Source organism: Lagopus muta, chromosome 4, assembly GCF_023343835.1.
Source record: "Lagopus muta isolate bLagMut1 chromosome 4, bLagMut1 primary, whole genome shotgun sequence".
In the NCBI taxonomy this organism is placed as follows: Eukaryota; Metazoa; Chordata; class Aves; order Galliformes; family Phasianidae; genus Lagopus; species Lagopus muta.
Window position 1 is genome coordinate 40,762,161 of NC_064436.1, and position 13,793 is coordinate 40,775,953.

The 13,793-nt window shown below is 38.8% G+C and overlaps 1 protein-coding gene across 5 annotated transcripts in view; it reads right to left on the minus strand.

The window, feature by feature from the left end:
* PPP3CA (protein phosphatase 3 catalytic subunit alpha) overlaps positions 1-13,793 on the minus strand; it is a 189,885-nt gene that overhangs the window by 27,743 nt on the left and 148,349 nt on the right. For all 5 annotated transcript variants that reach the window (XM_048942994.1, XM_048942992.1, XM_048942991.1 and 2 more), the window contains exons 7-8: positions 4,774-4,851; positions 3,125-3,219 (exon numbers count right to left, since the gene is read on the minus strand). In XM_048942994.1, coding sequence (XP_048798951.1) covers positions 3,125-3,219; positions 4,774-4,851 — 173 coding nt within the window. The remainder of the gene's footprint in view (positions 1-3,124; positions 3,220-4,773; positions 4,852-13,793) is intronic.

Genomic DNA, 13,793 nt, shown 5'->3' on the forward strand with positions numbered 1-13,793 from the left:
GGGAAAGTTATGAAATACTGAACAGAAACTCAGAAGTTGCCAAAAACGTATGCATGAATTCTTTGCCTTTGCCAATGTTTTTCATTATAATAAATATGGAAGGCATTAATAACAATAAAGAGGAAGGAGACACTAAGCTCCTTACATCTAGGTAGTTTCTGAGTCTTGGAATATTCTGAAAGCATCTACTTGCCTCCATTAACTAGAATGGGACCCCTGACTGTAATTCCTTGAAAAACCCAACTTTGGCGCCTAATGTCATGCATGCGTGCGGGTGGGGGCTGTGACAGGACCAAGAGCCACTTGATGGCTGAGCAACTCATACAGACTTCAAGACGCCACGGCCAGTAATCAGAAAGATGCAGAGAACTCCTTCCCGTGCCAGAATCCAGGGGTTCCAGCCAAAAGAGATTCCCATGGCTGATCAGAACTGTGACAGCATACGTCAAGGGTCTGCACTATTAACAGCAGATATGCTGAATGTGGTTTTGTTTGGGTATCGTGTCTACAGCTACTCCTGCTGAATTTCCATTTGCTTTAGGAATGTTCCCTATCTGCTCTTTGTGTGAGTATCTGATTCTAGTGATTGATCTCCAGCTGGGACTGAATAAACCCTTAAAGCTAGCAGCCAAGCCTAGTCCTGGTGAAGAGCTCTGAAGATATACAAGAAAGTATAGTTGCTTAAATGGATATAAGAACTATTAACCAAGGATACAAAATGAGAATTCCTAGCCCCTTGTAGCTTTTCCTTTCCTTTTATTTTTTTTTAATGTTTTTTTAAAAGCAACATTATCATAAAAAACAACAACAAAACCTGGAACACAGCATTTTGCCAGTAGGAGATGGAGACTAATTAATTTATGCAAAGTGACTCTGCTAGCTAAATTACAACCAGAAGCATATTAAGAGCATATATTAGAAATGGAAGGCACCACTAGGAGTGTAGCTGCCTTTCCAAAGGCTGACAATAAGTGAAAATTCAATGGTTTGGTTTAAGAATCAATCAGGTTTCGCACCGATGCATAATGAGTCAGCTACAGCAACTACACTGCAACACCTCTGTGTGGAGGTGTCCTCCTTCCCTTCCTGAAATTAGCCAGCCAGAAGCTCTGCATTCTTTCTATCTACTGCACATCAAACATGTCAACAAGTGGCTTCTTTCTTTTTTTTTTTTTTTTTGGACTGCTTCAGAATGACAGAGTTTTTCCTTTCTTGAACAGGGAAGCAAACGCCCAAATGCTATCGAGATGAACATGCATGAGTAATGCAGAATGAAAAAATATGCATGATGTGCTTTAAAAGCCAAGAGCCAGTGCAGTCAGTCACATGAAATCAGGGCTTCTAATGAGAGAAAAGGAGGCAGTTAAACTAAACAGAAATGCATTAGAAATCCACTAAAGGTCAGCTTCTAAATTAAAAAAAAAAAAGAAAAAAAAAAAAAAAGATATATTGAGGAGCGGTGCTGCTCTCCTACCACTGTGATTTCGCCTGAGCTCACTCAGACTGGATACACTCAGCAACACATCGACATGTCACTCGTGACCACAGATGGTTATCAGCTCTCAGAACCTGGCCCAGAACCTTTTATCAGCAAGGACTTTCCACCAGTCTTAAGGTTTCCACAGTGGGAGACAAGTGAAATGACTCTGCTTCAAAACAGAGATAATAGAAGGGCAGTTCTTTTTCACCACCCAAACTTTGAGCTGTAAAAATTCAAGATTTTGTATTTTATAAATCATTACTTCATAATTAATGTCTGCCTTCATGACAAAATCAGATGTTGCTCACCCACTACCTCCATGTGCATGGAAATGCCTTCATGTATTATGAAGCAAGAGGCAAACGCTTCATGTCACACTGCTTCTACAAACCTGTCACCAGACTGCGCTCTGCCCAAAGCAGCCAACTCACAGCACACTTTTCCACCAAGACCATTGCTACTGCCAAGGAAATTAACACATTCCTTGTTTCATCCTGCCCTTTTGGGTTGCGAGCAAGTCCCTGTATTATTTACTTTTACAAAAATAGCTACCAACAGCTCTACTTAGATAGTTATTTTGCAGAATGTTCTTAATTTTTCCACAAGTTAATACACATTTTGAGAACTACATGAACAACAACACTGCTTACCCAACAGTGAATTATTTCCTGCCTGTACATACATTGAATGGCATAATAGCTTTCAGATTAGAAGTTTTATAATATAAAATGATGCCTGAGGAAGCTTTTTTTTTTTTTTTTCAAGTTTGCAAAAAGAAAAACAAACAAAAAAAAGCTTTTGCAGGCAACCATCCAAATTAAAAATGTCTCTGTTCAAGGACTGATCTCTTTGCAATGAAATTGCTTTTCCCACTGGGAAAAGACATAGAAATAACATTAGTTTTACTGGGAATAGGAGGAAGTAGACATTACCAATCATTTAAAGATATTGGAGGACAGGTTTATTAGAATGCTTTACTTTCAGAAACAGGTTTGTTTTCTTTTTCCAGTTCATTAGAGATTTCAGGGAATGCAGTAATCTCAGAGAAGCTGCAAACACTCATATTCATCAGAGCCTTTATAGAGTGACCAATGACTGCTTATTTGTGCAACAGTCTTTCTTTGGCTAATGGAATTTTATTTCCTACCTAATTGCTTTCAAACGATTAATAAACAAAACATAAAAGAACTCAGACAATATGTATTCCAAGCCTTACCCATTGAAGATCTGTCAATGTTTGCTAGCTGGCTAGAAGGTTTGTGTATACAAACTCCATTAATTTTCTTGGGGAGCAGAAAAGTGACCAAAGTAATTATATTGAACACTGGTCTCCAAACACACCAACAACAGCATTTCATAAAAATCTTCTCTTTGTTAATAGAGCTGTTTTTAGTGTTGTTTCCTGTATAACATTTACTTAATAACTTGCAGTCAAAATACAGAAATATCCTAAGGCATGTTAGAATCTACAGTTATATTCAGAGGCACACATCTGCCCATAATAAACTCAATTAAAATTGCATTAAGTAATAAATTGAATGGTCATGAACTAATAAATAGAAAAAGGAGAAAAAGAAAAAATAATGTAATACATTTGAACAAAGAATTACAGTCTACTATATATCAATAGAAATCAAATCTTACCTTTGTTATTGTATACATCTAGATAGTTTGGTGCTGAAAAAATTGTGATTAGTGAAGGGAAGCCTGTTGTTTGGCTTTTCCTGTACATGCGATACCTAGGGGAAAGAGAAGATATTAATAATTGTCCCTTGTTGAAACCTCACTTATCACTGACCAAATACGGTGCAAAAAACACAAATACATTACTGCACTGGCATTTGCAAATGCCAGAAGATGTACATATGTGCTTTTTTAAAAACAGAAAATATAGAATTCCTGCAGATTTATTCATTATAGATGCAGTTTAGCACAGCAGAAGTTCTTTTTTTGTTATGAATTTGCTAGTGGCCTGTCTCTGCACACATGGCACCCTGGGACACTTCCAGCACTTGGTCTTTCACAGGACTGAGTGAAGGCCAGTACCAGCACTCCTCCCTTCAGAAGAGAAGGAAATGTTCGCCCCAAGCCTCCGGCTTCTTACTCTCCTGCATGCGCAAGTGATGGCAAGGCTGGGGAGATGGAAAGTAGAGAAAGGAAGAGGAACCAGAGGGTCTGATATTTTTCAGTGCTACATCTAATCTAATTGTGTCTATTAGCCAACTTATTAGTGCTTGCATGTTTTCATTACTTAACCTTTCTGCATTATGAAAAATAAAAGGCTTACTGGGCCAACAGAGCAAAACATAATCAGCCAAGCATTAAACCTGCAAGAAACTGAAAGCCAACTGTCCAAACAGTATTTTTGTCTTAATTTGACACAAGGAACACCAAATACTTCTCATTAGCCTTAAGCTACGAGAAAATGAAGAATGTGGAGGCCATCCACAATAGCTACGCTGAAACCATTGTAGAGACTTAGTGCAATCCTTTCAAAAAACTTTGTATTTCACCCTTTATTGGAAAGCAATAGAATAAAAATGAAATTTCATTACCCTTGGGTATTTCATGCCAGTTACTTTTGGCAGAGAAATAGCTTGCTTTTAATTGCATTGAGGTTTTTAAGTATGTGATAATTCAAGCATTCAGAATGGCTTTTTATATGCATAGTACGTATCGATCTAAACCCTACAATATCATTACTTTTTATCTGTTATTACTGTTCAGGTTGGGTAAAGTTTCTACCTCCAAATTAACACAATAAACACATTACTGATTTGTGCAAAACACGCAAAGGTATTTATTCAGGTACCAACCCTTCATCAAAACTTCTCAACTATGGTACATTCAACAAATTTTCATGGTAAAGTATATATATTCTTAACCAGTAGGTCAAGAAATGTGAAGAATTTGAGAGGGAACAATTCTGGTCTTCACGAGCCAAACTGCTTCCTAGACATCACAGCAGCCTGCGTCAGCCACATTTGTAAAATTTATTTTGCTAAGCTGAAGTGATTTCCCCTCCCAAACTTGGCATCCAAATAACTTCTGATCATTTTATGTCACTTAAAATCACTAAACGTAATTGGGATATATGAGGATTCATTAAGTCCTGTAGCTTGGTAGTAATCATGTGAGAGGTTGTGCATTCTAAAGCTAGTGCATGCTTTTGTACCATTAATAAAAAGTAATTTTACATTGCAAGAGCTCTTAAGTTTTGCAGTTTGCTCTCACTCAGTTATTCTTTCCTGCCCTGCTTAATTTCACCTGGTGCCCTCTCCACACACACTTACCCAGCATCCTGGGCTTCATGAGCTCGAAGTATAGATAACAAGTTATTGTGCTGTAGGAATTCACACACAGCAGGGTAACTGTTGGAAGAAAATAATAGCACCTGTTATGGTATTACCAGAAGCACCACACTTAGCTCTAGCTTTCAAAAAATGATCCAATATGCATCATTCATGAAATGAGCCCTGCTTTGCTGGCACATTTCGGCAGAGACAGCACCATAAGCAGCACTTTCTTCTCCCATCCCATAGTTGCACTGAGTGAAAACACTGGAAATCTGCAATTTATTACATAACAACCATGATGCAGCCTATCAGAAAGTTAGTTGTTTCTTCTACTGTACTTTTAGATTCAATGAGCTCAGAACAAGAAAAAAACAATACAATGGTTGCTTGCAGCAGAAAACCCTGTCCCCTAAGTGCAGTAAGCATAGGCTGCTTACGGACACCAAGTAATATGGTAGGAGAGATAAGGAGAAACAAAGAAAGGTAACACAGTCTCCAAATTACATTTGTGATCCTATGAATGTCACACCCCTGACAAGAACTTTCCCCTTAGCAACTGAAAATATGAATTGCGTGACTTCTGAACACCCCCAAAGCATGCTCACTGAATGCACTTTTACAAGACATATTCTACTGTATGATGACAAAATAATTAGATGAAAGTGGTGCAAATCCCTCTGTCATGATGTTTTTCCTGCACATGAATAGTGCTGCTTTCAAATGGTGAAGCCCTTCTCCACCACCTCTGCATCATGAAGACCATTCGTACTGTTACAGACACTGAACAAGAATGAGGAGCAGAATCTGAATGCAGTTTTGTCAGTACAAGTGTGAAATAACCATTTTTTAGAGAAAAGTTATTTAAAATTATAGCTAAATACATGTTAATACAACTTGAAATTACTCCATAGTGTTAGTTTCTAAGACAAGCTGTTTATTGTTGTAACAGATGTTTTCTTGCTTTCAAACCATTGACGACTCTCCAGGTCTGTATTAAAAGACAGCCAGCATGAAGGCCATGTACCACTTCAAGACAGCAAGCAGAACACCACCAATCCTTAGAAAGCTAATGCAGAACTGATCTGGTTTTCTCTGTCAAAAGCCAACAAAAGAAAAAGCAAAACACAATAAAGAATGTGCATTTATGAGCATGAAGGTGAAGCAGCAGTGGAACGAAAACAACTCTTCACAGATCTGACAAAACCTTATCAGGCCCCTTAAAAGCATGCAAGGGCTGGGAAAGACTGTTTAACCAGATGGCAGATGTGGAGGCTCTTCTCTTTTTCCTCTCATCAAGTCAATCCTATGTAATTTGTTTTGCTTTATGCAGATTTATTTCCCACCCTTGAAACCAAGAGATCATTAAGCTGACTGCTTTCTCTTTCGTGATCCTTCATCCTGGCAGGAAAGTGAGCACCCCGTGAGTTAGCAGACGGCCCTGCTCCAAATCCCTCTGCCTGGTGATCCTCTGTCTGAAAGGCTCCCTTGAATTTCACCTTCCTCACTGGCAGAGTTCCAGCATGGTATTTGCCTCATTCTCACAGCAGCTTAAGGAAGTTGCATTTAAAACATTAAACCTGAGGATAAAGCAAGTGTTACCACCTCCTGCCACTAACTTCTGTTTAATTAATGCTCTAAAAAATAGAAAACCCCATAATAACCAGACGAAAGGGCTGGTATGCCGTGCTGTCCTAACGTCACTGATGCCCCTTCAGCGCCAGCAGATGAGACGTCTGCGTAACGAAGGCCAGACATTCTTCCAGCTTGCCTTTACCAGAACTCCTGAAGGAGAAGCACAGCATTCTGTCTCATGGGAGGCCTTCTGAATGTGACCTGTCCCACAGCAGAGCCTCAGCTGTGACTGGGAGATGCATCCAGCAGATGTTTTCCTGGATTTGAGGCCCAAGATAAGGCTCACAGATACTACAGCTATCTCTTCCTACTGCTGGGCAAGCTGGAGAGCAACAATCAAAACTGTTGCTTAAAGAAATAAAAGAAAAATCAAAACAAGCGACAAATGGTGTAAACTTCACAAAACAGCTCTGAAATTTTACCTCATAGCTAAATAAAAAGCAGAACAGATTCTGTATTAACATCCATTCACAAAGCTATTTTGCAGTATTGATTCAATGACTCCTGTAGTTCAAATAATAGAACAGGCAGAAAGGTTTTAAAAAAGGAAATAGAAGGAACTGGGGAAGACACAAAGGCATCTCTGCGATCACTTGTGTGCTGGTTCTATGACACAACGGGCTCACAGCATGCCTGTAAACAATGCAAACCAATCTGTAGCATCCCTGCATCTCTGTGTGTACTTTACAATCAGGTATCATTGAAAAGCTGGACATGAGCCCGCAATGCGCCCTCGCAGACCATAAAACCAACCAATCCCGGGCTGCATCAAAAGAAGCATGACCAGCAGATCGAGGGAAGTGATCCTGCCCCTCTACTCTGCACTGGTGACACCTCACCTGCATCCAGATGTGGAGTCCTCAGTACAGTAGAGACATGGAGCTGCTGGACTGTGTCCAGAGGAGGACCACAAAAAATGATCCAAGGGATGGAACACCTTCTCTACAAAGGCAGAGAGAGCTGGGGCTGTTCAGCCTGGAGAAGAGAAGGCTGTGATAGTGACCTTTCAGTATCTAAAGGGGAGCTGCAAAAAAGAAGGGGCAGACCCTATAGCAGAGTCTGTGGTAACAGAACAAGGGAAAGTGGTCTCAAACTAAAAGACGAGAGATTTAGACTGGATAGAAAGAAAATGTTTTTTTACAGTAAGGATTGCCCAGAGAGGTGGTAGATATCCCGTCCTTAAGACTTTCAAGGTGAAGCTGGATGGGGATCTGAGCAACCTGATGTAGCAGTAGCTATGTTACTCTTCACTATAGGAGAGTTGGACTAGATGACCTTTAAGATCCATTCCATCTCAAACAATTCTAGGCTTCTATTATGATGTTATGGGGCTGCATGTACCATCAAACACCCTGGCAAAACACCACTGTTTCGCAGTACCTTAGGGACAAAGTACAGTCATGGTAACACAGTTACAAAAAATTCTTAACAACAACTTTTTGCTCAATGTACTGACCAAGTTTTAAAAAAGTCTCAACCAAGCAGAAGACTTGCTGTCCCAGCCACTCTTTGGCCACTTTTAAGGCTCACTTGCAACCACTTATTTGCCCCATCAGTTTATTCCAGCACACGTGAGTGAGATGATAATTCAGAAATGACAATGCAAAATCTATTGCCTCATCTTTCTTCAGCTTATCCAAGGGTTACTTACTACTCACTTCCAAACCTCCTGGATGCTTTGAAGCTGAAATGTTCTTTGCAGCTAAAGTCTACAAACCCGCTCAAAGGGCAAAGTGCTTATGAACATGGCCTACCCAGCTTATGTTCTCATGTATGGTATTTGGAATCACCTAAATGTAGGCTTATGGTGCATTTTATTTAGAAATGTTTCCATTACCTAATGAAAACAGGAGTCTGTAACAAAAAATCTGATAGACAGTTGATTATGTTCATTATTAGTGTGGCTGCTCAAAACGTCTAGCTTAATACATCTTTTTCCAAAGTATTCTTTTCATGCAGTGTTGAGTACTGCTTTTACCACTTGAATGAAGTGGTTAAAAAAAAAAAAAAAAAAAAAAAAAGCTTCTGAATAGACATGATAGGTTCTTCTTTCCTTTTCAAAGTAGAAAAGTTTTTCCTTTTTTTAATACCTTAATTATCTTATTCATCACACATTCAAGGAAAATAGACTTGTATTAGTAGGATTTGGCTATTTTTCAGGTTCTACACTGCCCGTTACCAAGAAAAGGCAAAGAGGCCAAGTAGTGCTCCACGCAGATATAAGAAAATTTGACTGTCATATTTACTTCTATGTAAATAGCATGGCAACTGTACTGAAAAAACAATCTCAATACCAAAACACTGCCCCACAAGTAGCCACAAGGCAACTCTCAAAGGTTTTTTTCTTTTGCTATTTGCTGAAGTGGCTGCTGGGGAGAAGCAAAGTTTTCAGCTGTACGTAGATGTTACGTATGCTGTACTGGTATTGACAATACAGGGCTGCAATTATCAGCACTTTGTTTTGCTCCCTCCCAAAGGTGATTTCATCTTAAACATTCAACACAAATTTATAAATACAGAAAAGTATCCCTCAGTAATGTAGGGAAGTAAATCCATAGATATAATACCAGAAATCCTGAAGCTATTGACCTTGGAGAACAAGATGTTGCAGCAAGCCCTGCAAATGGCCAAAGAACCAAAGATTATATCACAGCTTACTAGAAACAAGTTTTTTACAGAAATTTCCACTTGGATTTTTTTTTTCTAAATTTGTATAATAAAAATCACTAGATTTTAAAATATTTCTAATCAAAGCAGTCATCTTGTAAGCAAATTTGCAACTTGTTTTTGTGAGTGCTACCCTTCCAGAAACACTCTCCTCCTCGCCCTGCTTTGCAGAGCCCAGACTTCAATTCAGCTGAGCCAGAAATAAAACAGTTGGCCAAGAGGGAAAACAAACAAACAGAACCCCCTCCTCCCCCCCACGCAACAGGCTTTTCCAGAACAACCTACCGCTCTGCCTGCACCTCATGTGTCATGCTGAATCACAGAAGAGCAGTGACTCACAGAGAAAACAAAATATCCCACTGCTAAACTAGAGATGTTATTCTCCATGGAGTATGTGACTGTGATATATCCCCCTTCACCACTCCTTCTTCATTAAAATGTCTCATGAATATTTTACTAGTTCTGAGGTATCTTTTGCATGATCAATGATTTCTTCTGCACAGTTCTGAAACAGAAACAATACTTAGCTAACATGAACCGAAAGAGTAGATATTTGTACATTGATCTTCCAACAACAGCAGGAAAACAATGGACTGCATGCAAGCACACTCATCAGCATCCATGCCCCGTGATTTCCACTTGCATGGTTTGCATTTTGCCAAGGAACATCCAGCCCTTCTCATAGGAAACACATGCATGTTTGCAGAAGATGCATAAAGAGGCACATTCATAATAACAGATCTCAGTGAAAGTTTTGACTTAAAATACACCCCCAAAATAGACCATGTTGAAAATTAATGATAGCATGTTATTGTTTGAATAAAGTTTATTTTTCATCTAGTAATATTCCAACACATTTAAAGAACAGGCACAGACATGTTGGGATCATGGTTGTTCTTTGTTTTGCATTTATAGGGTACCTTGAAGGCACAAACTCTTCTGGAAGTCCTTCAAAGCTACCAAAAATACTTGCAACTATAAATAACAGCTTCCATCTCAGCCTCTTTTAGACCTCCCCAAATAACAGCGCATCATCCCATGCTCCAGGAGTCCAGCCACCTCCACCTCCTGCCTGGACTGATGGGTCATTTCCTAGCAGACATAATTTGAAGGTTTCAGACAAATGCAGCTAATCTTCAGATTCAAGGAAATGCAAAGATAGAACTAAACAACCTACGTGACATGGACAGGGCAGAAAATGACTCACACACATTTGAGAACTAGGCTTTAAATATGTTTTGAAATGTTTTTGTCACAAGAACAACCAAAAAAAAAAAAAGAAAAGAAAAAGGTATTTACACATACTGATGTTCTAAATGGTAGGAGGAAATGACAAAATCAACCAAGACATTTGGCTTGCTTCCCCCTGTGCTCGCCTCCACATGACTTTTCAGAAGCTGGAGAAGCAGACACACCAGGACAACAACAATCCAAAAACCTTTCTGATCTTTGGTCTAACCCATCTCTAGCTCTCTTATGCACATCTGGATAGACATAACTTGGACAGATGAGCACTGTCATAGTATCAACTTTGGCCTGATAATTTTATACACCCACAGATTGCTATTTTCATGCAGTATTCAATCATGAAATCTTTTTTTAATATATGAGAAAGAAGGACTTTTTCTAAAGGAGTGATAATGACAAAATGCCCCATCCTAATTTTTATAATCTTGCTTCTTTCTTTTTATACTCACAAAAACCCACAGATACATACTACTGTTTAACCAAATAAATAAATGTCCAGTTTTAACAAAACAATGACAGAGTTTAACACTGCTTACATTTTCTTTTCTTGCAATATTGCAAGATAACAACTCAGAAAGGCAATTCTTTGCCAAACATAAGAAACTTTGGAAACAACACAGAAAAAGCTGAATAGGCAGAAACTCAAAGTTAATGACCACATGGCCTGGATGTAGACTTAAGCTTCCTCTCCAAAATGGGACAAAAAATTTACTGAACTACATATCTTTCATGATGCCATTAGTGAAGAGCTGTAAACACATTCTTAAAAAGAGGGCACTCAAATTTCTTCTAAGAAGATTACATGTGTGTATGAAAAGTTTTCAGTAAAACCCATCAACCTTGTACTTCAGTCACCAAAGGCTTTTGCTGCTTCACTGTCCTAGGCAGCTCCCAGCAAATCTTTCAGCCAGTCTTCTCTTGTCATTAATCATGCTGCCTGCACTGAGAAACAACCAGGGAGCCACAGCAGATCAGAACAATAAATACAAGGGCAGCTCCAAATGTAACGCCTCCTATCTTAGGAGGCAGAGTGACCTATGTACATATTTTCTCCACAGAGTCATTCTTTTTAAAATTGGTCTTGTTCCCAGATCTGATGGTACACATGAGCAATTCCAGCAATACAACTGAGTAGGTATAATGAAGTCAACAAAAAAATTCTGGCCTTGGAGAAGGAAGAATGAAAAGGTGGTGAAAATGTTTAAAATGATGCTACTGTACCAGCACACGCATGTAATTATGCATCATATTGCATAGTGAAACACACTACAATCTTCAATAGCTTTTTAGCACATATTTATTGAGTCCTTGTTACTCATGAGCCTAACTTATGTGTTAAGTAAACCACTGAAACGCGCTGACAGGGCTGAAATTATTATCCTACCCTGAGCATTCCTAAGGCCAAGTCACCTTATTTTTGCCAAGGCTAGCAAATGAAGTTCTTTTAGGAGTCTCCAATGGTAGCCACTCTGCTACTGCTTCGCTACATCTCTGCCTTCCCTTTTTGTTGCTTTTAAAAAAAGGTAACAACAGCCTTACAAATCTCAGCACTCCCTAAGAACTACCAACAAGCTCACTAGCAAAACCCAGGAAGCCTGTGCACAATCCCTGCAAAAAATTCCGCAGTATTTGCTCTAGTTCTGTGGCCATCCACTGATGTGGGCCAGGCTCACCTTACTCTTGTGCTCTTGCTAACATCAATTAAATAACCAAGTCTAATGCACAAATGATTCCAGAAAGTGAGCAATAAGCTTGTATGTGTGCTTTTTCCTGATAGGCAGCCCCATCACGGCAAGGCACAGTTAATTACCCTAGCAGCGTATCTGGACTCCTGAAGTTCTTCATCAGAGCTCTGACACAATGGAAATTAAGCAAGCTGGGCATGGATCCAATTGCAGTTTTCACAGTTAGGACTTTGTATACACATAGCAACTTTGTCTAAATGTGATGAAAGAACGTCTTAATTCTTCATTCATCTCATAAATCTTATGGGAATAATGATGCTTCCACTCCAAGTGTGGCTTAGAAAGGACACTTTTTGCCTCCTACCTCAAACATTGTCTAAACCACTTTCTGGCTGTCTCTCCTTAAATTAGTATGTTTCTGAGAGAGAAAAAAGTCCAGCTGACTTCAAGCTTTCTGTTCAGTGAAAGAAGCCATTCTCGGATTAGCAGCATGTCTTGCCAAGGTAGATGCATTTCTCACAAAAAAGCCTGAGAGTTACTATACCACAAGTCCACGAAATAAGTATTATGGGTCATTGACAAGACCAGTACAACCAGCTAAGTGGAAATAAACACATACGACACAAATCCGAAGCAAAACTACATAATCTGATAAACAAAGTAGACTTCTTTATTGGTAGATCAGCTGAAAATCTGGAAAATCTGGTGGGGGAAAAAAAACCACACCACAGGAAAAACTATTTCCCTTGTTTGTACCATTCTCTGAATAAAATATTATTTTCTATGGGTTAGGATGAAATAATTTCAGGAAAGGGAAATGAAATCTCATCACTGTTGCTCTTGGTTTACTTTAAGGTACAGAGAAATTACACAAATTTCCAAAAAGTTACTTAAATATCACAGCTATTTTTCACTCTGGCATTGTGCTACTGCTATTTCCCAGGACCCACAGATTCTGACAACCTCCAGTGTGAAATGCACAGGAGGACGCAAAAGATAATAAATGTTCATGTGTAGCACCCTTGAAAATTGAGCTGACTTTCCTTTACATCTCTAAATGACAGGTTACATCTGTGATTTCCAGAACAGATTTTATAATGCTATCCATACTCATTTTAAGAATTGTGACACAAAAGGAAATTTCTTGAAGAAAAAGCTTGATCAGTTTGAAATTCAATAGGCTGTGAGTGATCACCTAATAGATGTAGTGAAAAGCTTGTCAGACTACTATAAACAACATTCTTTATACTTTCTCACATACATTTAGCTCATACAAATGGCTCAACGTTTCTCAAATGAGTTTTGGATGAGTGGAGAAGATTTAATGTACTCCTGAGCTGGAAAGCCCAGTTAATGTTGCATGTACACAGCTGGAAGGCTGCTTTACTGTTAAACACATCTTTCTCATAGCATTTTGTTATAGGAAATAACCAGAGAAACACTTTAAGTGTCAGTTGGAATTTGCCATGATAATGAACAGGCTTTATAAAAAAGAAACTATTTATCACAGATATTTCCTGCAATTAAGAGATCTTAATCATCTGGAAATCATTTTCCTGGCATGTGTCTCTGAAATCTTTCTGACATTGCTACAAAATGCCCACAACTATCTTTTAACTTAAAATTCTGGAAATGACTAATTGTTTGTTTTTTGATAAATTAAACTAAAGTTCATTCTATCAGCAGACAGTCTTAAGGAAGGACAGCCTAATTAAGTCACTTCTTTACATCCTAGCTGGCTGCTTTGGAAACTGTCCTTCTTTTTTTAGGAGGAAGCTAGAAAAG